The following is a 25578-nucleotide window of genomic DNA, read 5'->3' on the forward strand; positions in this document are numbered from 1 at the left end:
TTCTTTTTGACAATGAATGCAACACCATTCCTCTTCAATTTGTCACTCCCAGCATAGTAAACCATGTGTTGTCACATTCAAAATGGCCAATACCAGTCCATTTCAGCTCACTAATGCCTAAGACATCAATGTTTATACGTTCCATTTCATTTTTGACAATTTCCAATTTTCCTAGATTCATACTTGGTAATATATCCGACTATTAATAGATGTTACAGCTGTTTCTCTACATTTTGAGGTGTGCCCCATCAGCAAATGAAGGTCCCTCAGGCTTTACTCCCAGGGGCTTTACTTCATCAGTGTCATCATGGTCAACTCTACTTTGCAGAGGCAGCTCTTTCCCAGTCACATTTTGAGTGCCTTCCAAGCTAAGGGGCTCATTTTCCAGCACTATATCTGACAGTGTTTCTCTGCTATTCATAAGGTTTTCAGTAACTAAAATATTCTGAAATAGTCACTCCTTCTTCCTAGTCTGTCTTCATCTGGAAGCTCATCTGAAACCTGTCCACCAAGGGTGACCCTGCTGGTATTTAAAATACCGGTGGCATAGCTTCCAGAATCACATCAACTCACAAGCCACCACAGTACAACAAACTGACAGACGAGTGGTGGTATTAAAAATTAAAGAAACTGTAATTATATACAAAGACAAGATTAATAATACTGCCTCAAACTCTGATTCTCAAAAATAACAACCTGTTATTTAGTTAACATTTGGTAACTTCTGAATAGTTTCTCTCTATATATATTTATATTTTACCAAAATGGGATTGCAGGATGTAAATTGTCCTTTAACTTGCTTTTTTTACCTAACAGTGTACTATGAAAATCTTTGCATGTCAAAAATATACTTCTACAACATCCTTCTTAATGGCAATGTAATATTCAAATGTCTTGCAGTCAAAAGCCTTTGCATAATCAATAAAGCACAGGCAAACATCTTTCTGATATTCTTAGCTTTTGACTAAGATCTATCTGACGTCAGCAATAACATCCCTTGTTCTACATCCTCATCTGAATCTGGCTTGTATCTTTGGCAGTTCTCTTTCAACGTACTGTTATACCTTTTGTGAATTATCTTTAGCAAAATTTTACTTGCATGTGTTATTAATGATATTGTCCAATGATTTCCACATTCCATTGGGTCACCTCTCTTTGAAATGGGCACAAATATGGGTTTCTTCCAATCAGTTGACCAGGTAGATGTCTTCCAAATTTCTTAGCATAATTGAATAAGTGTGTCCAGTGATGACTCAGTTTGTTGAAAGATTACTATTTTCATTCCCATCAATTCCCAGAGCCAATGCCTTCTGTGCACCTTGGACTTCTTCCTTCAGAACTGCTGGTTCTTGATCATATGCTATCTCTTGCAATGGTTGAACATCAACTACTTCTTTTTGGTGCAGTGACTCTGTGTATGCCTTCCATCTTTTGATGCTTTCTGCATCATTCAATGTTTTCCCCCCATTGTTGTTGCTGTTGTTAAGTGACGTTGAGTTGGTTCTGACCCATAGCAACTCTGTATAGGATTTCCGAGGAGCAGCTGGTAAGCTTGAACCACTGACCTAGCAGTTCAAACTGACTTTGCAGTCCATTGTAGTAACCCACAGTGCCACACCAGGACTCCACTTTTCCCATAAACTCTTTCGGTATTTCAAATCGAGGCTTGAATTTTTAATTCTGTTCTTTCAGCTTGAGAAATGTTCTTCATTTTTGGTATTCTAACTCCAGATCTTTGCACATTTCATTATAATATTTGACTTTTTCTTCTTGAGCTTCTTGAAATATTCTGTTCAGCTCTTTGACTTCCTTTTGTCTTTCATTTGCTTTAACATCTCTACACTGTAGAGTAAGTTTCAGTCTTTTCTGACATGTATTTTTGTCTTTTCCTTCTTTCTTGTCTTTTTAGACCTTTTGCTTTCTTCCTGTATGATGTTCTTGATGTCATCCCACAACTCTTCTGGTATTAGTGTCTAACACATCAAATCTGTTTTTGAAACAATCTCTAAATTCAGATTGGATATGTTCAAGGTCAAATTTTGGCTCTTATGTACCTTTTAAATTTCCTTTAGATTCTGCCTGAACTTGTATATGAGCAACTGATGGTATGTTCTACAGTCTGCCCCTGGCCTTGCTTTGTCTAATGATATGGAGCTTTCCCACCATCCCTTACCACAGATGCAGTCAATTTGATATCTGTGTATTCCATCTGGTGAAGTCTATTTTTATGTTGTCTTTTATGTTGTTTTTTAAAAAAGTAATTGCAATAAATAAGTCATTGGTCTTAGATAATTTTATCATGCAGTCTCCAGCATCTTTCACCAAGGTCATATTTTCCAACTACTGATCCTTCTTCTTTGTTTCTAACCTTTTTCTAGTAATCACCAGTAATTATCAATGCATATTGATTGCATGTTTGATCAGTTTCAGAATGAAGAAGTTGATAGCATTTTTCAATTTCATCATCACTGGTTACAGTGGTTGGTGCATAAATTTGAATAATAATAATATTAACTGGTCTTCCTTGTAGGTCTATGGATATTATCCTATCACAGATACCATTATACTTCAAGATAGAACTTGAAACGTTCTTTTTGATGATGAATACAATGCCAATTCCTCTTCAATTTGTCACTCCCAGCATAGTACCATATGATTGTTAGACTCAAAATGGCCAACACTAGTCCAATTCCGTTTATTAATGCCTAGGATATCAATCTTTACATGTTCTGTTTCAGTTTTTATAACTTTCATTCTCCTTATAGTCATATTTCGTACATTTCATGCTCCAATTATTAGTGAATGCTTACAACTGCTTCTCATTTTGAGTTGTTTCCCGACTACAAATGAAGGTCTCAAAATCTTTACTCCATTTGCATCATCACAGTCAACTACTTTGAGGAGGCAACTCTTCCCTAGTCATATTTTGAGAGCCTTCAAATCTGAGGGACTCATCTTCTGGCACTACATCTGACAATATGCTGGAGCCATTCATCATAATGGAGTCCTGGTGTGACACTGTAGGATAAAACAATAGACTACAAGGTCAGTTAGAATCAAAAGGTTGGTGGTTCAAACTCAACAGCTGCTCCTTGGAAACCCTACACAAGGTCACTATGAGTCAGAACCAACTTGATGGCACTAAACAACAACAACAACATTCATTATAATAGTCAATATTCTGATGCTATCTGACAGGGTGAGACCCACAGTTATTCATACGGTTTTCAGTGGGTAAACATTTAGAAATAGTCTGCCCCTCCTTCTTCCTAGTCTGTCTTAGTCTGAAAGCTCAGCTGAAACCTGTCCATCGTGGGTGTATCCTGCTCGTATTTGAAATACATGTGGCATAGTAACCAGCATCACAGCAACATGCAAGCCACCATAGTATGACAAATTGACAAATGGTGGTGTCCTTGCAAATACCATTTAAATCCTGCCCTCTTACTGTAACCCCTTTCATTTGTTTTCATTTTAGTTCTAAGGTAAATATAATTACAACCAGTTTTGTGTATATGTCTGTGTGGTTTTCCTAGCTATCGCCTAGTTGATTAAAGTCTATCTCCTAGAAGTGTCCTCAAGAAAGACTCACAGGAACAATATCCTCTTAGTTCCTGAATACTTAAAAGTATTTTTCCTATCTAGTCTTTAGGCTTGAAAGACAGCTTAGTTGAGTATCAAATCCTTTCTTTCTCTGATGACCTTATAAATGATACGTTTCTGGTTGTGGACATTCAGTGTTGTAGAAAAATTGAAGCCAACTTGATTTACTTCCTTATTTTAAATTACTTAATTTGGGGGGAGGAAAGAGATATGATTACACAAGAAATTCTCTTTCATTGTTTCTAAAGTGCAAATACTATGCTAGAATATAGTGGCATAGTGACCAACCAGGGTTAATTTTCCCAGCGCACAGTGAAATTTTTCAAAATTCAGAGTCAATTATTCTTTCATTTCATGAAATCTATATTAATCAAACTATTTGTTATAGTTGGTTTTACTTTGTTTTCACTGTTTTGTTGTCTTCTTTAGATACTCAAATTACACAAATGTTGGATCTCCTTTGTCTATCTTTTATATCTCATTTCTTTTTATTCTTTTAGAATTCTTTTTTCCATTTTATTTTGGTTACTTTTAAGATTTCCATCCTCCCTGCTCCTTACTGTGTTTCTCAGTGTGCCTATTCTCCCCTCTGCTCCTTCCAATTTCATCATTCTTTCTGAGAAAGTTTTGATATTTTCTTCTTCTTTCCCGAGTCTTCTCAGCTCATTTTTCATTTCCTCTCATACTACTTATACCTTGAGTTCCTGTGTTTCTGCCTTGCATTTTGATTGCCTGATTTTGGAAAATTTCAAAGCAAATGATTTCATCTCATTGGTTCCATGGCAAAGTTTTTCTGGTGGGTAGGGCTCCTTTGTTATTAAGTGTTGATGTGTGTTTTCTCTTATTTTTAATAGTATACTTGAATTATCCCTGTACTATATTTTATGTTATTGTTGTTCAGTACCCTCGATTGGGTTCCAACTCATAGCAACACTCTGTAGAGTTTCTGAGAAGTAGCTGGTGAATTTGAACCACTGACTCTGCAGTTCAAACTGACCTTGCAGTCCAGTGCATCAACACACAGCGCCACAGCAGGACCCCATATTTTATATTATTGTCACTAGATGTGTTAGATTTTCCTAGACAATCTGTATCTTTTGTTTCTGACACAGAGGTAGACTGCCCCCTCAAATACGGCTCATATGTGTGATTCCTGCATCACTTCATCTTCTCAGCTTTTCAGCAGAGATCTCAGAGAGCTTCTGTCACCAGCTTATATCTATGTCCAAAGCATTTCAAACTCACCCTCACCCAGAGGCTCCATGGGAGAAAGATCTGGTGATCTGTGTTCATAAAGATTACAGCCAAGAAAACCCTCTGGGGCAGTTCTACTCTGTTACACAGGATCATCACTATGAGTCAAAATCAACTCCATGGCACCTAACAACAATCATTTTTAATGGTCTCTTATGGACTTTTTCAAGCATACACAAAAGTAAAGAGAATAAAAATAAACCATCATGCACCCTTCAATTGTCTTAAATAACTATCAACATTTTTCCATTGGAAAATACATTTTGCTTTCTAAGATGTGATACCACTATGTCTTTTTATCATTCTTCCTGTGCCTTCTCTTCACTTATTGCTGAGTGGCTTTTATCCAATCTCAATTGCCTTTGGGCCACTCTCATATATATTTTAGAACCTGTGGGTTTTATTTGTCTCCAACTTTTACTGAAAATGGAGCCCATATGATTTCTAGGAGGAAAGGGTAACATTGCTGACTTATACAGCCATATTCATGCTGGAAGTCCCAATTAAAGACTTCTAATTTAAACAATTTCTAAGTGGTTGTGTTTTGTTGTTGCTGTTATTTAAACTCTTGCTATGAATCTCCTTCATTTTACTGCATCTTAATCTGCCTTGTATGTTTCCTGCCTTTAGTAACTTATTATTAAACTAATATATGATCAAATTTTTTCAATGTTCTTTGGGCATTAGACAAAAAGCACATTGTCTTTTATTTTCCATTTTAGAACTATAGTGCTTGCTATAGCTTCAAAAATATTTATCTCATCATTCAGATCTTTTGTTTGCTTTCTTATTTATTGCTTGCTTGAACAGTCAAGGAGAAAGGTGAAAAAAAGTCCTCACCATAACTCCAATTTGTTATTCTGTACTTTAGTTTCTGAGAGGTTTTAATTTATATATGTTGTTGTTGTTAAGTGCCATCAAGCCAATTCTGACTCATAGCAACCCTGTATAGACTTTCTAAGGAGCAGCTGGTGAATTTGAACTGCCAACCTTGTGGTTCAAACTAACTTGTGGTCCAGTGTTTTATCTCACAGTGCCACATCAATACTCCTACTTTATATATGATGGTGTTGTTGTTAAGCATCATCGAGTCAGTTCCAACCCATGGCAACCCTGAACAGGGTTTCCGAGGAGCAGATGATGAGCCAAAATCACCAACCTTGCAGTTCAAACTGACTTTGCATTAACCCACAGCGTGAAGGGGATGTTAATTTATATATTATATAATATATTCCATTATCTTTGCATTCCATTTTCCATAGACATTCTAGGTCAGACAGATTTATTTTGTTAATCTAAAAGCAGTTATTGTTTTGTTAATTGACCAGATTACCAAAATAATTATGGTAGACACCTTAGTTCTGGTCTTCCCAACTGCCAACATCTTCACCTTCTAGAAAAATGGGTGGTCCATGAAGTTTTTGAAGCTTCCTCAGATTCCTATCAACTTTTGCCTTATATATCATTAAGCTATACTGCTGTATGCATAAATGTTTGGGAATTTTTCCACTGAGATATATACCTTTTGTTTATATAAAAAACTTCTTTCTGTTTCCTATAATTTTTACTTTAAATTCAATCTGTTTTTTTGTTCTTTATATTTACCAATAATATCATTCTTAAAATATTTATTTGTTTAACTAGTCTAAGTTGTATTAAGTGTGTCTTTTAAAGACGTCAGCTTTGACTTTTGACATAGTCTAAAAGTCTTTATTAGTTAATAAGTACATTGAATCCATTTTCATTCATTAGGGAAACGAATATGCTTTGTTCTTTCCCTATGGCTTTTTCTATGGTTTCTGCTTTTTATGATTTCTTGCTGTATTTTTTATTGTTTAGACTATGAGCTGATGGGTTGTTATTTTTTTCCCAGACTCCAGAAAAATACATTTTTTTCTCTTCATTCTCTCCATAATGCTACAGGCTATTTTTCAAAGACCCATGTTGTTGGTGGTGGTTTTTCTTCTATTTACTTATCCTCAAAGGATCAGAATTCTGGTATGTCCCCCAGAAACAGGTTGAACACATTTTGTTTTGGAGATCCCATTTTCATTTGGATGCTGTTAGAGACCTCCTCAGAAAGGTCAAGGTGGAAACGTAGGTGCCAATTCAGCATCCAGACTCTGAGGGAGCAGTGAAGGGGTCAGGGCCACAGTCCACTCTGGCAGAAGTGCTCATTCCTGCTTAGTTTTTCCTCATTTTTTTGGCAAGGCAACAGTAGCACATGCCAAACCTAATGTGTCAGATCTTCCTGGTGCACACATAGTTCTATCTCTCTGCCCAACCTCAAACAGTCATCTACCAATTCAAGGAAGAACTGCCTCAGGAAACCTCTGCCTAAGCCTGTACCTGTGGTTTTATCTCTGAGTACACATCTCCAAGGCCAATTCACAGGAAGCCTCCAGTGTATCAAAGACAACTCTTGCCACATTTTAAACCACCCTCCAGAGGATCCACCAAAGGCTTTCCAGCCAGCAGAATCCCTTGAAAATCCAAGCCACCCACTACCCCAAGTAGCTTCAAGTCTCAGTTACCCAGTTCCTTTAGGGAACCTCTGTTCTCAAATGTCTAAAAACCTGTGCCCAGAATGTCATCATGGGGTACAGAATCTTCCCTATTTACGTTTCAGTCATAAGGCTACCAGATTTAATAAGTGAAAATACAGAACACCCAGTTAAAGGTGAATTTCAGATAAAAATGAATTCTTTCTAGATAATAAAATTGCATGCAATATTTAAAGCAGACTTATACTAAAAAATTATTTATTGTTTATCTGAAATTCAAATTTAACTGGGCATCCTAAATGTTATCTGGCAGCCATGCCCTGGAAGTTATACAACTCTCTTAGGGAACAATTTTGAAATTGGTTCTGGTTAACTTTTTATAAAGTAGTACATTTTTAAAAAGTGTGATGATATTTCCTCAAAATGCCCAAATTTGGCTGGTATTCTTCATAGAAACCAAGTTTACCAAGTTTTTATACTCTGGTAGCATAGTGGTTACGAATTGGGCTATGAGCCGCAAGGTCAGCAGTTCAAAACTACCAGCTGTTCCGCAGGAGAAAGATGAGGCTTTCTGCTTCTATAAAGATTTACAGCCTCGGAAACCCTATGCAGGGTCACTATATGACTTGGAACTCCACGGCACATAACAACAGCAACAACAGGTGATTTCTAGTGTGAGAAGAATCTAAGGTACTTCAAAATCAAACTGACTTCTTTTTCGCATATAAATTTTTTTATCGTAGAAAATTTCAAAAAATACTGCAAGAAACTGAATGATGTAACAAATCCCTAAGTACTCATTTCTAAGTTTTAACAATTTTCAATGTTTTGTGATTCCCATATTTTTTATAGTTCCAGAGGGTCGCTCACCACCATCTATCTTCCCCCTTACTTTTCTTTCTTTTTTTTTTGAGGGGAGTAGTATTTTAAATCAAATCCCAGGCATCATTTCACCAATAAATACTTAAGTGTTTTCCTGTATTCTCCCAGAAATACTGTCTTGGATACGCCAGCCCACACTGTCTTCTATTTCTAAACGATTGGGCCATCCTTCTCACCCCAATTAATTCATCAGGATTCATCAGTCATCACCAAATGAAGAGAGGAACACTTAGATAATTATATCTTTCTGTTGTAGCTCCCACTGCCCATAGAATGTGCTCAATGGCTATTGAGCTGCATGGAACCATTTAGGAGACAGACCTCACCTTTAGAGTGTCAAAATCCTTCTCCAGGTATGAGCCACACTTTTCCCTCTCGCCTACGGAGGCAAAGAACTTGCTCCACCAATCAATGAACTCCTCCTCCTGAGTGGGTAAAAACAAGAGATGGTCTAAGAAACAGAACTTTCAAGAAAGGTCCTTCTGAATTGGATACCTGACAAGGTCACTGGCGCTGGCCCGGCCTTTGAGGGAATTTGGAGAACAGAGAGCGGGAGCCTCCCACCTCACTAGGAAGTGTTACAAGGTATTGAGAGACAGACATTCCAGTCCTGGGTCTGCCCACACTCATGGTGTGATTCTGCTGAGCTCTTCTCTGGGAAGTGGGCATATTCATTACAATGCTCTTTTATCCTGGGGCATACTGTGACTAGAATCAGAGGGTGCAGAAGGTAACTCTTTGGGGGAAATGTCTGTAACATGTTATTTATGAATAAAAAATGGTAGACACGGAAAACTCAGACCCCAAAGAGTTTCCTGCCTTCAACTCACCCCAGCAATAAAACAAGCATTAGACATCAGAACTCTACCTCTCCCAATGTCAAATCAAGTTTTAGTCCCTGGAAATCAATAAATATTTACTAAATGCTCACTATTCTTAAGACACACTGCTAAATATGATCATTTAGAAGGTAGCACAGGAATTTTATGGTAATACAAACTCCCAGCCCTTCCCTTCCTCCAGGTTCTCATCTTTGTAGGAAAAAGTGGATAGGCCTATTTTAGCACATACTGGTCTCTACACCTTCAGCTGCTCCTGTACATGTGCTGCATCTGCAGGCCCTCTGAGCTCCTATATCAAGAACATTCCTACGCTGTGTCTAGGTATTTGTGTGCCTTGTTGCCTGGGGAGTCAGCAAGAAATGGATTGTTACTCTTCCACAAGGCTCCCTCAAAACCTTCCCCAGGTTGGGTACTTGGTCTGAGTCTTTCTCATGACAGCTCATCCAGGTTAGTGGGATGAGCCAAGGAGACTGTATCAGGAGAGCCCACTGTGGGACACACTGTTCTCCTCTGTGGGAGGAGATGGGCTTGGAGATTATTTTCCAGCAGCCCTAGAGTATGTATTACACTCTCATTCCATAAGATGCACTGGTTGTCTGCCTGAGAGTTACTATAAATGCTGGTGGCTGCCATTGAACCAATGTCCAGACCACTGAGTTCCAGCTATTAAGGATGTGTGTGACTTTGCGTCTGCTCAAGTGTGCGTGAGCAGACACACTGAGTGAATAGGATGAAGTTTGCAGCATCTCCCCTGAACCTGGAAGTGTGGTCTTAATACCCTCCGTGTGGCCACAGCCACCTAACACAGAAAATGGGAGTAAAGCAGCCTGCATGACCAGCTTACCAGGAGGGCCTTCTGCAGCCAGGAGAGAGGAGACAAATTCAGATGGGTTAGGATTCTGAGTAGCAGAGCTTTCTGACTTGTGATCATTCTAGAAAAACCCAGCAATAATGAAGGCAGAACCCAGTCCTGAAGTTTTCAATTCAATTTAAAGAAAAAGACGCTATGGATGAACAAACATACATAGACATGCATGTCAGTCTGAAACAATCACCAACACATGGAGGAACATGAAAGGGGGCTTCAAAGAGTTTGTGGGGAAAATGAAATTAAAAGAGAATGGAATTTTCCACAAACTGCTGTAACACATCTACATTCCCATAACATACACAAATACAGACACCGATATGCATGCAACCATGTACACATAGGTAGCAATAGTTAGAATGGGATTTCAGTTTAGCTGTTTGATTTCTCCTAAATCTTTATTTTCTTTCCCATCACAAATACTTACAGATTTGAGTATATAACTAAGGCATAGAATTGAGTATAAATTGACACCAACCAGTGTGTTTGGTACTAAGAAATTATAGGAACACAGAATTGTGAAGACATTATTACATTTCCCACATTTTGATAAATTAAGTAAAAAAAAAAAAAATATGGAGTCACAGAGACTTAATAATAATATTAATAGTGTCAATTAGACAAACATTATGTAATCTGAAAACACAAAGTATACCTTCTTTTCCAGTACACTAGGAGCATTTAGAAAAAATAAAAAAGCCACAAAGAACCTTAATAAAGTCTAAGAAATAAAACTCAGAACAGTCACAGTCTGACTGTTGTTGTTATTAAGTACCATCAAGTCAGTTATGATTCATTGTCATTGTTGTTAAGTACTGTTGAGTCAGTTCCAACCCATAATGACCCTGTACAGGGTTTCCGAGGAGTGGCTGGTGAGCTTGAATCACACAGACCTTGCAGTTCAAACCGACTTTGCAGTCCAGTTCATTAACCAACAGCCCCACATCATGACTCCTTACGATTCATAATGACCCTATATTGTGGTTGTTAAGTGCCATCGATTCAATTCCAACTCATAGCAACCCTGTACAGGGTTTCTGAAGCTTCAAATCTTTGCAGAAGCAGAAAGCCTCAACATTCTTCCACAGAGTGACTGATGGGCTTGACCCATGGACCTTGTGGTTCACAGTTCAGTGCTTTCCATATGGACCCCTGTGCTCAACAACCCTATATACAACAGAACAAGACAATGCCCATCCTCAAAATCATTCCTATGTTTGAGCCCATTGCTACAGCTACTGTATCAATCCATTATACTGTAATGCAGTAAAACAAGAAATCAATTTAATTAATTATATGTGAAATGAAAAACAGACACCAGTTTGACAGAGTTCTTGTGAGGAATAAAGGAGTCCATGCTTAGAACAGTGCATGGCATGTAAGTTCAATGAAAAGATTAATTATTATTACTGATAAAATGGCACACAGTCCCCGCAATGCAAATGTTTTTAAGAATTTGTAAGTAACTCAGTACAGGTGCAGACAGTTTTTATTTAGCCTTACTTTAGTGCAAGCAACGAGCCCTGGTGACGCTGTGGGTTAAGCATCGTGCTGCTCACTGTAAGAGCAGTGGTTCAAATTCTCCAGATGCTCTGTGGGTAAAAGGTGAGGCTATCTACCCCCATGAAGAGTTAGAGTCTCAGAAACTCTATGTGAAGTCAGAATTAACTCAATGGCAGTGGGTTAGTGCAAGAAAAACTTCTGAAGCTTTTTCAGTGACATAAACGCTTCCTGTGCTGCAAGTGCAGATAGTCACGAAGAATTGGTATCAAATAGGGAGATTGGTTCAATCATTTCAAAGTGAGGGATAATTGACATAACATAAAAGAGCAAGTAGGAGCTGTCCACAGTTCAGAACCCAAGGACTGCCTGTGTTGTTGCTTTTGTATTGGTCACAAATTCCCAATCTTTGCAAAAGGCATTTTGACTTCATATAACACAGCCTTTAAAACATCCATGCACTTTGGTCCAGCAATCTTGTTCTACAAATCTGCCCAAAGAAAATAACTGTCGATATCCATAAAGTTTTACAGTCATTTATAATAGCAAAAATTGGAAACAACTTCATGTTCAACAGCAAAAACCTATTTGGGAAAAGTATGGAACATACATATGATGAAACGCTATACAAGCATATGGAGTCACTGTGCTCAAAAGCCCTACATACAACAGAATGTTCCTTAGAAATATATTTATTGACATGGAAAACCATTCACAAACAATGAGATTTTTTAAAGCTTAACAAATAAAAAATATGGACCCATTTTCATAATAGGACTAAACCCTTTTTAGTTTTTTTTAGCTAGTAATTTTAGCTAATAAACAGCATTCTGGCTGTACTTCTTCCAACACAGATTTGTTTGTTCTTTTGACAGTTCACGGTACTTTTAATATTCTCCTCCAACACCATAAAGGAGCTCTAGTAGCACAGTGGTTACGAGTCACGCTGCTAATCTTATAGTCAGTAGTTCAAAACTACCATTGGTTCCATGGGAGAAAGGTGAGGCTTTCTGCTCCCATAAAGATTTACAACCTTGGGAAACCCTATACAAGGTGACTATGAGTTGGGGCCGACTCCATGGCACATAACCACCAACACCACCAATACCATAACTCAAATGCATCAATTCTACAGTCTCCTTATTCACTGTTCAACTTACACATGCATATGAGGTTATTGAAAATACCACAGCTTGGGTCAGGCACAATTTAGTCTTCAAACTGACATCTTTGCTCAACATTAAAGAGGTCTTGTGCACCAGGTCTGCCTAGTGCAATAATTCTTTTGATATCTTGCCTGCTGCTTCCACAGTGTTGATGGTTGATCTTTGACAACTTCAATCTTTTCTCCATTTATCATGATGTCAATTATTGGTCCAGCAGTGAGGATTTTTGTTTTCTTTACATTGAAGTACAACTCATATGGAAGGCTATGCCTCATGAGCATAATTAAGTGTTTGGAATACTCATTCTCCACAATGTTGTCCATAGCTTGTCATGATCCACACAATCAAAAGCCTTTGTGTAGTCAGTAAAGCTTACAACCAAGATCCATCTGACATCAGCAATGTTATCTCTAGTTGCACATCCTCATCTGAACCCAGCTGAACCTCTGGCAGTACTTTGTCAACGTGATGTAGTACCCATTTTCGAGTATCTTTAGCAAAATTTTATTTGCATGCAATATTAATGATATTGTCCAATGATTTCCCCATTTTGTTGGGTCACCTCTCTTTGGAATGGGTACAAATATGGATCTCCTCCAAAGAGTTGGCCGGGTAGCTATCTTCCAAATTTCTTGGCATAATGAATGAGTGTCTCCAGTGCCACATCAGTTTGTTGAAATATTTCAATTTGTATTTAATCAATTCCTGGTGCATTGTTCTTTCCCAGTTTTTCCAATACACCTTGGACTTCTTCCTTCAGTATTATTGGCTCTTGATCATATGCTACCTCTTGAAATGGCTGAACATCGACCATTTCTTTTTGGTACAGTGACTCTGTATATTCCTTCCATCTTCTTTTGGTGCTTTCTGCATCATTCAATATTTGTCCATAGATTCCTTCAATATTTCAAGTCAAGGCTTGAATTTTTTCTTCTGTTCCCCCAGCTTGAGAAATGTTGTGTGTGTTCTCCCCGTTTGGTTTTCTAACTCAAGGTCTTTGCACATTTCATTATATTTAACTTTGTCTTCGTGAGTTAACCTTTGAAATTTTCTATTCAGCTCTTTTACCCTCTCATTTCTTCCACTTGCTTTAGCATTTCTACACTGGAAAGCAAACTTCAGAGTCTCTTCTGACATCCATTTTGGTCTTGTCCTTCTTTCTTGTAGGACCCTTTGCTTTCTTCCTGTATGATGTTCTTGATGTCATCCCATAACTCTTCTGGTCTTTGGCCTTTAATATCTAACCCACAAAATCGGCTCTTGAGGTGATCTCTAAATTCAGGTGTAATATGTTCATAGTTATATTTTGGTTCTTGTGAACTTGTTTTAATTTTTTTTCAGCTTCAGTCTGAACTTGTTGTTGTTGTTAAGTGCTGTAGAGTCAGTTCTGACACATGGTGACACTGCGTAGGGTTTCTGAGGAGCGGCTGGTGAGCTGAACAACCGACCTTGTGGTTCAAACCAACCATACAGAGCCCAGTACATTAACCCACAGTGCCAACTTGCATATGAACAGTTGATGGTCTGTTCCACAGCCTGCCCCTTGCCTTGTTTTGACTGATAATATGGAGCTTTTCCAAAGATTTAGTAAATTTGATGTCTGCGTATTCCATCTGATGAAATCCATGTGTATAGTTGTGTTTTATGTTGTTTAAAAAAGGTATTTGCAATGAAGAAATCATTGGTCTTACAAAATTATATCATGTGATCTCCAGCATTGTTTCTATCACCGAGGCCATATTTTCCAGCTACTGACTCCTTATTGTTCTCAATCTTTGCATTCCAATCATCAGTGATTATTAATACAACTTGACTGCATGTTTGATTAATTTCAGACTGAAGAAGTTAGTAAAATTCTTCAATTTCATCATCACCAGCTTTAGTAGTTGTGTAAATTTGAATAACAGTTGTATTAAATGATTTTCCTTGTAGGTGTATGGCTATTATCCTATAGTTACAAACAGATCTTGGAATATCTTTTTGATTATGAATGTGATGCCATTCCTCTTCAATCTGTCATCCATTCCCAGCATAGTAAACCAGGCAATTGTCAGATTCAAAATGGCCAATACTAGTCCATTTCAGCTCATAAATGCCTAAGATATTGATGTTTACGCACTTCATTTTTGACATTTTCCAATTTTGCTAGATTCACACTTCATACAATACATGTTCTGATTATTAATAGACATTTACAGCTGTTTCTGTTCATTTTCAGTTGTGCTTCATCAGCAAATTAAGAACCCGAAGGCTTTACTCCATTTGCGTCATCATGGTCAACTCTACTTTGAGGAGGCAGCTTTTTGAGTGCCTTCCAACCTGAGGGGCTCATCTTCCCACATTATATATGGAGATATTGTGATGCTCTTCTTCATGTTTTAATATTCAATATTTTGGTGCTGACAGTGTTTCACTGCTATTCATAAAATTTTCAGTGACTAAATATTCAGAAGTAATCTGTATTTCCTTCGTCCTAGTCTATATAAGTCTGGAAGTTCAGCTGAAACGTGTCAACCATGGGTGACCCTGCTGTTATTTAAAATACCAGTGGCATAGCTTCTAGAATCATAGCAACACACAAGCCACCACAGAACGACAAACTGCCAGATGAATTTATAAAAAGCTCTTATAACTCAATTAACAAAATCACAAATAACCAAATTAAAATACAGCAAAGGATTTAAATAGTCATTTCTCCAAAGAAAAGATACAAATGGTCAATGCACACATGAAAATATGCTCAACATAATTAGCCATTAAGGAATTGTAAATCAAAACCACAATGTGATAACATTTTATACCCACTAGAATTACACACACACACACATTTAGCATAGTGGGTTATAAGCTGGACTGCTAACCACAAGGTTAGTAGTTTGAATCTATCAGTTGTTCCACAAGAGAAAGATGAGTCTTTCTACTCCAGTAAAGGTTTACAGTCTCAGAAACCTTATGCAGGGTCACTGTGAGTCGGAACCAACTCAGAAGCACACTACACCACCACCACACAATTGCTATTCAACATTGACACATCTGTCATTGTTCTACTATAGTGACTTGTGTGTTGCTATGATACTGAAAGCTATGCCATCGGTATTTTAAATACTAGCAGGGTTACCTATGGTGGACAGGTTTGAGACTAGAAGGAAGGAGAGACTGACCACTTCTGAAAGGCTACCCACTGAAAACCTTATGAATAGCAATGAATATTATCTAATGTAGTGCCAAAAGATAACTCCCTCAGGTTGGAAGTTACTCAAAATACGACTGGGGAAGAACTGCATCCTCAAAGTAGAGTTAACCTTAAAGACATGGATGGAGCAAAGCTTTTAGGAAATTCTCTTGTTGCTGGGGCACAACTCAAATGAGAAAAAAACAGCTGCAAGCATCCATTAATAAATGTGATGTGGAATGTATGAAATATGAATCTAGGAAAACAGGAAGTTGTAAAAAATGAAATAGAACTCAAAAAGATCAGTAGCCTAGGCATTATGAGGTGAAATGGACTGGTATTGGCCATATTGAATCTAGTTATTATATGATTTACTATGCCAGGAATGACAAATTGAAGAGAAACGACAGTGATTGAGTAGATCATAACAAACTATGGATAACATTGCAAAGAATGGAAATTCCAGAGCACTTCAATGTGCCCATAAGGAACTTGTACATAGACCAAGAGGTAGTTATTCAACCAGAAACAATGTGATACTGAATGGTTTAAAATCAGGAAAGGTGTGTCAGAATTGCAACCTTTCACCATGTCATTCAATCTGTATGCTGAGCAAAATATCCAAGAAGCTGGATTATATGAAGAAGAACATGGCATCAACACTGAAGGTAGACTCATTAGCAGCCTGCAATATGCAGATGATACAATCTTGCTTGCTGTAAGTGAAGAGGACCTGAAGTATTTACTGATAAAGATCTAAGACTACAGCCTTCAGTATGGATTTCACCTCAATGAAAATTCTCACCACTAGACTAATAAATAGCATTATGATAAACAGAAAAGATCGACATTGTCAAAGACTTCATTTTGCTTGGATCCACAATCAGCATTCATGGAAACAGCAGTCAAAAAAAATCAAATAACATATTTAAATCGGCAAATCTACTGCAAAAGACCTCTTTAATGTGTTCAAGAACAGAGATCAGTCTGAGGACTAATGCATGCCTGACCCAAGCCATGGTATTTTCAATCGCCTCATATGCACACAAAAGCTGTACAATTAATAAAGACGATTGTAGAAGAATTGATGCACTTGAATTATGGTATTGAAAGTACTGAAAGTACCATGGACTGCCAGAAAAACAAACAAATCTGTTTTGGAAAAAGTACACCCGGATTGCTCTTTAAAAACAACAATGGCAAGACTTCGTCTCTTGTACTTTGGACATGTTGTTAGGAAGGACCAGACTCTGGAGAAGGACATGTTTGGTAAACAGAAAGACCTCTAATGAGATGGACTGATGCAGTGGCACCAATAATGGGCTCAAACATCATGTTTGTGAAAATGGCACCATTTGTAAGGATGGCACAAGACCAGGCAGTGTTGTGTATAGTGTTGCTATGATTGGAACCAACTCAATGGCACTTAACAACAACAGGATTTCTATGATCCTATTTTCATAAAAAATAGCAAATATTGGTGAGGATATAGAGAAATTGAATCCTCATACACTACTGGTGGCATCCTGGTGTGACGCTGTGGATAATGCACCAGACTGCAAAGCTGTTTGAACTGCAAAGTCGTCAGTTCAAGCTCAACAGCTGCTCCTTGGAAACCCTATACAAGGTTACTATGGGTCAGAACCGACTCGACAGCACTTAACAACAACAACACTGCTGGTGGGAATGTAAAATGACATAGTACTTAAGAAACAACTTAGCAGTTCCTCAAAATGTTAAACACAGAACTACCTTATGATCTAGCAAGTCCATTCCTAGGTGAATTCCCAAGAGAAATGAAAGCATGTCCACACAAAACTACCACAAATATTCATAGCAGCATTATTCATAATAGCCAAAAGGTGATAACAACTCATATGTCCATCAATTGATGAACAGCTAAGTAAGGTTATAAAATGGACTAAAGTACTGATACATGCTACAACATGGAGGAACCTGGAAAACATTATGTTAAGGCAAAGAAGTTAGTCACAAAAGACTCAAAAATGACACTTTGAATGTGTTGGCTGCCATCTTTAAGTAGGGCACAGCTTCCTGTTTACTGTTGTTGTTAGGTGCCATTGAGTCGGTACCAACCCATAGCGACCTTATGCACAGCAGAACGAAACACTGCCTGATCCAGGGCCAACCTCACTACTGTTGCCACGCTTGAGTCCATCGATGCTGCCACTAGGCCAATCCATCTCATTGGAGGTCTTCCTCATTTTCTCTGACCCTCCACCTTACCAAACATGACATCCTTCTCCAGTGACTGGTCCCTCCTGACAATATGTCTGAAGTATGAGAGACAAAGTTTGGCCATCTTGCCCTCTAAGGAGCACACTGGCTGCACTTCTTCCAAAATGGATGTATAGGTTCTTTTGGCAGCCCATGGCACTTTCAATATTCTCCTCCAACACCATAACTCAGAAGCATCAATTCTTCTACAGTCTTCCTGTATACTAGTGGGGTCAAAATCTTACCTGTAAGAAATGTGGTTGCTATGTAATGCCTACACTCTACTGATCATAACTGAATCTTTTTGGGCCATTTCAAAGCCCTGGTTTTATATTTCTTAATAATTCCTTTAAATACTTAGAAACTATATTTGTTAAGCTGGCCCAGTTGATAGCCAATGCTGGCAATCTGTCTGAATAGTAAATTTGTCATCCCCTTTCTTGATCTGGACATGAAAATTCAGGCCCTGTTTTAAATTGTTGCCTCATGCCCAATATTATCATTAATTCCAATTTCACCTTCAAATGAGTCATCTGTATGAGATTTTGGCAGCCCTGAGGACTATTGGCTTAGCAAATTGTTAAGGATATTATTAAAAGGATGATAACCCAACAGAAATCTGTATACTTCCTTCTAAAGTATTGTACTTAGTAATAGAATAACTCTTGATTTTATTTTTGCCTAAAAAGACATCTGTGCCATTGCTAATACCTCTTGACAAGACAGTAGAATCTTGATGCATTAACTATCCCATAAACCTGTATTCCCCTTTATAGACAGTTTTAGCTAGTTGTCCAATAGTATTTGTTCTTGACTATGCTATTATTTCAAACTAGATTTATTCTTTTGATTATTATATTGCAGGCTAGTCAAATGCTTTATGAGATGTTTGGCTGATGTTTATAATCAAGATAGGACTTCCCTTGCTATGCAAAGAATTACATATCTTGGAAAGACTTATACCTGATAAGCAGACAATTTTTTAATCCTTTTCCTTCATTCCCTCTGGAGTACTGCATATTGACCTTTATTTTTTAAGCTTGACCTGAATTGTTCCTCAAATAGGGTTTTGTCTGCTATCCTGATAAGAACTAACTCAGTCCATCCTGAGACAAGTCCTATGAGCACAGCAAAATAAAGCGAAGCCCCTTATGAAAAGACATATAAAATCTCTTGTAGAAATAAAGGTGGCTCTATTGTAAATAATACGACTAATGCCTCCTAATAGAACTTAACCAAAAGGGGGGAATGTGGCTTGGTCAGACCAAATTCACAATAATAGGGTAAATTGCTCTGGAACAAGGGAAGGTGGCATAAATGTGACTGTTCTCAGGAGAAATGCTTTTGCACAAACTGCCCTTGTCCTTGAAAAATAAGTAGAACCATTTCAAAGAATGTTTGCAAAGACTGGCTCCAGAACACCTGCAGATTAACTGATATCTGACAAATAGTCACTAACATATGACTAATGTTATTGGTTCCCTAAACTTCTCCTATCTAAAAATCCTTCTTGTTTTCTACACTTTGAAGCACTCTTGTTCTGTACTCCCCAACTACAGTTGTTTAATTCCTCAACAAAACTAATTCCTTTTCTACTCCTAATGGAGCAAGAACTTTGCCCTTTGACATTCTAAAAAGCAAAACAAAACAGAAAGTTCGTTTTGTTTCAAAAAGATCAATGGACTGCCAAACAAGACCAAAATCTTAACACACCAAGTTTACCTCCAGAACCCTTCTCAGTTGTGACTTCCTCATCCCTCAAAGGTGTAGGCAGTTTCTGGCCAGCTGGTTCTCCCCAAGCAGGCACATGGTTAGTGAGGCCCTTCCCACCTGCTGGTAACACCATCTGACTCAAGGACACTTGTCTCCATTTTCTTCCTGCATTCCACAAGTAAACCTTCTTCAATCTTTCATCTCTGTCAATGCTCCCACCTAACTGTGGATCCTCCCACTCCCTATGGTTCCTCCATCTCACTGTAGATCCTCCCATCTTTCTTTTAGTCCTCCCACTTCACTGTCGATCTTCCCACCTAAGTGTCAGTCCTTCCACTTTTTTGTGTTCACACATCCCTGTCAGTATTTTCAGCTCTCTATCAGTGCCCCCAAGGAGCTCTGGTAACACAGTGTTTATGAGTTGGGCTGCTAACCTCAAAGTCAGCAGTTTGAAACTACCAGCTATTCCAATGGAGAAAGATGAGGCTTTCTGCTCCCGTAAAGATTTACAGCCTTGGAAACCCTATACAGGGTCACTATGAGTCAGAACTGACTCCACAGCACACCACCACCACCATTAGTTCCCCCATTCTCTGTTGGTCTGAAATCTTCCTTGTGGATTCCTCCTTGTCACCAACTGTTTAATCACCTGAGTGCCCCTGGGTTGAATGCTCCACTTTTCTATCTGCCCCCACACACACTGGAAGCTCTCCTTGAGTTATACAACTTTTAAAAATATACATCTTAATGAGTCACTCTAGCTTTGACTCCAGTGAACCCCAGGCATGTGTACCCAGCCACCTATGTGACATCTCTTACAGGACAGCTAATAAACATCTCAGACATATGATGTCCAGAATCCAATTCCTGATCATTCCTTCACCCAGCCTGCTCTTCCCACAGCCTTCATATAAAAGGCAACCTCTTCCTTCCAGATGTTCAAGCTAGAAACCCTGAAATCATCTTGGATTCCTCTTTCTCATTCCCACATTCAATCTATCAGCAAATCTGTAGGCACCACCTGCAGTACATATTCAGAATCAGACATATCCCTATCACTATTACCTTGGTCCAGGTCCCCATCATCTCATGACTGGATTATTGTAGCTGACCTCCCTGCTTTCACATTTGTCCTGCTCGCCTATGTCTATTCTCAATAGTCATGTACCTGACATTCCATGTATTTTACCTATGTAAAATAAGGTGCACCTAATCAGACCATGGCATTTTCAGTAGCCTCATTTGCATGTGAAAGTGAATAAGGTCTGTGAATAAGGAAGACCAGAGCATTTGAGTTATGATGTTAGAGGAGAATATGAAAAGTACCGTGGGCTGCCAAAAGTACTGAGAAAGTACACCCAAAATTCCCTGGAAGTCATGACTGAGAAAATTGCTAGGTTATACCATGATTGAAACTGCAAAGGATTTCATTTTACTTGGATGAAACCAATGTCCATGGAAGCAGCAGTCAATAAATCAAATGACATATTGCATTGGGCAAATCTGCTACAAATGACTTCTTAAAAGTGATATTTTAGTCCTTAAAGGTGTCATTTTAAGGACTAAGGTGTATCTGACCCAGGCCATGGTATTTTCCATCATTGTAAATAGAGTCGCTATGGGTTAGATCAAAGGGCTTAAAAGTTAGTTGAGAGAGAAAGTTAGCTTGCAAGAGAAAGACAGAAGACCTGAAAGCATCTTCCTACCAAGAAGAAAAATGCTGCCAGCATATTCAGTGTGGCCTGTGTATTCAGAAATCAGTGGATCTATAAATATAAATGCATAGTGGTGTCTAGGCGTCCCTCTCTTGGTGAAGGTCATACTATAACAGAAAATCAACCCAGAATTCAGCTGCCTTCCAAAGTTGAAGAGGTGGAGGAAAAACTCAAACCTGACCAAGTTTAAGCCTAAAATATTGAATAATATCAGGACTTTTCTGCCTTCAAGACAAATGTAGGTTCCAAAGAAAGATTAAGCTGAATTACAGAAAAATAAAGTTATATTTTTAACACACTCACAGATGTGACTTGAAAAATCTCATTCCTGCTATTTCACTAATCTGGCTTCTGATGAAGTTATTTCAAACCTACTTCTTCCTTCTCCTTCTCAGGAAATCCAAGAATAAGTTAGCACACCCATAAGAACCAGCCCCACAAAAACAGGATAGTTCTTCCATGTCTAAACTCAGATGTGCCAAAGCCAACTAACCCTATGATGTTAGTGTAATCCCAGAATTCAAAGCTCCAAAAGGGAAATGGTTGTGTGTTCTCTAATTCCAAGTGGGTTCTTGACCTCATTTTGCAACAGCTAAGCATTTCAATCTTGAATTGTGGCAAGAAGAGAGAAATGCAAAAGGTTGATTTCTGAAGTGTCATCTCAGACTTTAACAAGAAGTCTGGCTGTGAAAACTTTACTCTGCCATGCCCAATGTTCAAGGCCCTTCATCATCCAGTCAGCCAACTAAGTAAGTCTGATTAAGGTGCAGACTGGCTATCCTCTCCAATTTCAACTAATAGCCAATGTTCAATTTCTCAGCAACCAGAACCACATAACAAGCTTGATCCAGTCTAATAGGCATCCTAATCGCTCAGAAGAACCAAATCAGTAGGGTAGGTTCAGAACATTTAATCTCCCATTATCATACAGTGAACCTAAAGCATGTCATGAATATGGAGAGCAGAGTTGGCAATAATAGTTCCAAGCCTTCATTGCTGTAAAGTCAGGAAAATGAATGGGGTGGAGGATGAGGGAATGTGTGGAACAGATCACTTGGGTTCTCGCCTCAGGACAAACAAATGAATCAAAAAGAAAAGTTCCTAGGCACATTCACTTATCACCAAGGTTGTAATGTTAAATTTTTGGTCAGCATGTGTTAATCTACTCCCATCTCTAGACAAGAAATATATTTGTATTTATGATTTTAAGCAGGCCTTCATGGTGTATCTAAACCTAGAGGTGAACACATACTAGACTGTGCTGGAATTAATTTCTCTTTAAGTATAAACTACTATCATAAATATAGTAAAAATCTAACAACGCAACACTGGGTTATTGTTGATATGTGAATAGATCATCTGAGGCCTGTAGACTTTGCTATGATAAATGCTTTTGTTAATGTCGCCATCATCATCAGTTTGCTCTTAAAGGTGTTGAGCTATAACACAACAACTATAGAGCTGAAATGATATGATAATTCCTCTAATTCTTTCATTAATGTCTGGAGGCTTAAGAAACTGAGAGTACTTGCTGATACACACACTAATACAAACACACACATAACATATCAGTACTCATGGCTACATGAAGACAAAACAGACCCCCAGACACACAATCACTCCCATTTCAAACCTACCCCACCCCATGCATATTAAACCTCTCACGCCCCCCAAAACCACACAAACACATGCCCACAGCCAGATACCACGTTGATTCAGCAGAACACACACACAAAAAAAATTACTTAATTATTTCCACAAGTGGAAGACTGGGCTTTCAACCCCTTGTTGACACTCCCGGCAGTCCTGCCTCCTTGTCTGTTGAAGTGATCATTACTATGCTTACTCTAACTTCAAGTTGGATCAGCAGAGGTGGGAGGGAAGGAAAGACCTTTAACCAAAATGCTGACTTGCTTCCAAAAGCCCCAGTGAATAAGTAAGCCTGCAATCCAGCAAAGTCAAGCAGATGGTGAAGTGAGAAAGAGCCTGACCTGATCATCTGACTGTTGGCTTATTCCAGATGGGGAACCCTAATGGAGTGGGAGGGCTGTGGGGAGCCCCAGCTTGATGGCTTTTCCCCAACTCTGGAGTCTACAACAGATACTTGGGTTATGGCTTGGTCCTCTGAGGATGGCATGACCACCTATGTCCATGCAGAAAGCCCATAAGGAATGGAATCTACCCAGTAGGTTGAGTGCACAAAAATTCCAATAGTCTTCAAACCTATGAAGAAAAAGCAATTAAGTATCACTAATTCAGAAACTGTGATGATTCCAATAGGGCTTCATTCTGCTTAAGTAGACAGTTTTGCTTAACGAGAGTTCCAACAATCTACTTAAGAGAAAAATTCTTTTTTGAAGGCCTTCCCAGGCTGTAGAAGCATTCATCAAACAACAGACACAAATCTTAGCTATCTTAAATTCAATTTAAAAAGTATTTTGGGGGAGCCTACTATGCGCCAAAGTCAACCTACTTTCTAGTTACTGTGTGCATTTCCATACACAAAAGCACACTACTGTCTCCAAATATTTTTAGACTTCAAATTTGTCCTTAATCCAGCCTGGTTTCTGCACGCTTCAGTTAACGTGAGCAAAGTGTTCAAGCCACTGGGTGGTTAATACGTTTTACCTCAGAGGGGACTTGAACTCAGCAGTGAGCATTGCACGAAGTTGCAAGCAATGTTTCTACCCAAGCTAGGAGGAAAACAGTGAATGGAACCAGTGGAGGGAGGAAGGCATTAAATTAGGCTTCAGAGGGAGCTTCCTGTCCTGTATATTTCCAAGGATTTCCCTCTGGAAAGCGATGAGCCCTTTTCCTCTGGGGTGAGAAAACAGGTCCCTCAGGAGCCAGGGGAAAGACCTCTTGGGAAGATGGGAATAAAATGGGGTGGGGGTGGGGACAAAGAAGACTGGTTAGAAGGGGCTGGGGCCTCTACTCCCCAATAAGAGCCTGGAGTTTGCCAGACAAGGTTCACCCCAGGCTGTCCCCCCTGCAGTGTGCATCAGGGGAGGAGGGGTGCACCCCGAGAAGACCACAGGAATGCCAAGCAGGGGGAAGGCGCCCGGAGCCAAGGGCTCCGGCAATGAGGATCCAATATCGGCGGGTGACTCCAGCCCCCGTAACAGGAGAGACCATAAAGTATGTGCTCTGCTTCCCAACCAGCAAACACAGCAAATAACCAATTACTCCAAATAGCTAACAGATTTCAGCTCTGATTTCCCTCCTCTTGCCTCCCCTGTGCCTTCACTTGTCATTTGATGGGCGATTTGTATGTGCTCTGAGAAAATGAGAGAAAGAATGTCTCACAAAGGAAGGTCCAGATTACACACAGTGACAGGCATCAAACCTCCCTAATCAGAACTAATGGGAGTAGGGGGAGGCCAGGCTGTTCTGGCAACACATCTGAGTCGGAGGATATTTTTAAAGAAGTACAGTTTTGTTACTTTTCAAGCACATACAGGAATCCTTGCTAAACCAATATTGCCACATATATGTCCTTAGGAAACCTACTTTAAGAAGTTGTCTTCGTAATTAGCCCAACTGATAAGTTCAAAAGTACAGGCAAAGCCATTAATGTTATTAAAGTTAAAATACTCCCTCTCCAACTCTCATGTTCAGAGGTGCAACCATAAACCTCTGAGACAAACTGACTTGGATGCCTTATGGAAATATTTCCTCACTTGGGAGCCACACCCTGTAATTGATTCCTTTGCCCAGAAAACCTTTGCTTCAAAGTCTTTGAATAAATTGTTGTCAGTACTTGTGGGCTTCAAGGAGGCATCCCCACCCCACCCCCACCCCCCATAAAGTGGAATTAAGGGAAATAGGGCTGCCCTCAGAGAATTAGACCATGAAATCAATGCACAGTGGTTCTAAGCAAGGAGAAGCAAAATCACCTCCAAGAAGAATGGCTCTTGCACTAAGTCTTATCCATAAGTGGGTGGAATGCATTAATACATCTAGAGAAAGAATGTCAGTGAAAAAGAAATTATCAGTCCATGAAGACTAGAAAACAAAGGGAAAAGAGTTGAATGTTGACAGCATTAGTGATTAGTGTTAGCAGGAGAGAGGTTCCCTAGCTTAGGGACTAAAGCTTTCGCAACCTTTGGAAATGGATGTAT

The 25578-nt window shown here is 38.8% G+C and overlaps 1 protein-coding gene across 14 annotated transcripts in view; it reads right to left on the reverse strand.

The window, feature by feature from the left end:
- The window catches only part of DYSF (dysferlin), a 328923-nt gene that overhangs the window by 32091 nt on the left and 271254 nt on the right, over window positions 1-25578 (reverse strand). For all 14 annotated transcript variants that reach the window (XM_006862906.1, XM_006862903.1, XM_006862904.1 and 11 more), the window contains one exon: window positions 8570-8668. In XM_006862906.1, the coding sequence (XP_006862968.1) occupies window positions 8570-8668 (99 nt within the window). The remainder of the gene's footprint in view (window positions 1-8569; window positions 8669-25578) is intronic.

This window comes from Chrysochloris asiatica, unplaced genomic scaffold (genome assembly GCF_000296735.1).
Source record: "Chrysochloris asiatica unplaced genomic scaffold, ChrAsi1.0 scaffold00052, whole genome shotgun sequence".
Taxonomy (NCBI): domain Eukaryota; kingdom Metazoa; phylum Chordata; class Mammalia; order Afrosoricida; family Chrysochloridae; genus Chrysochloris; species Chrysochloris asiatica.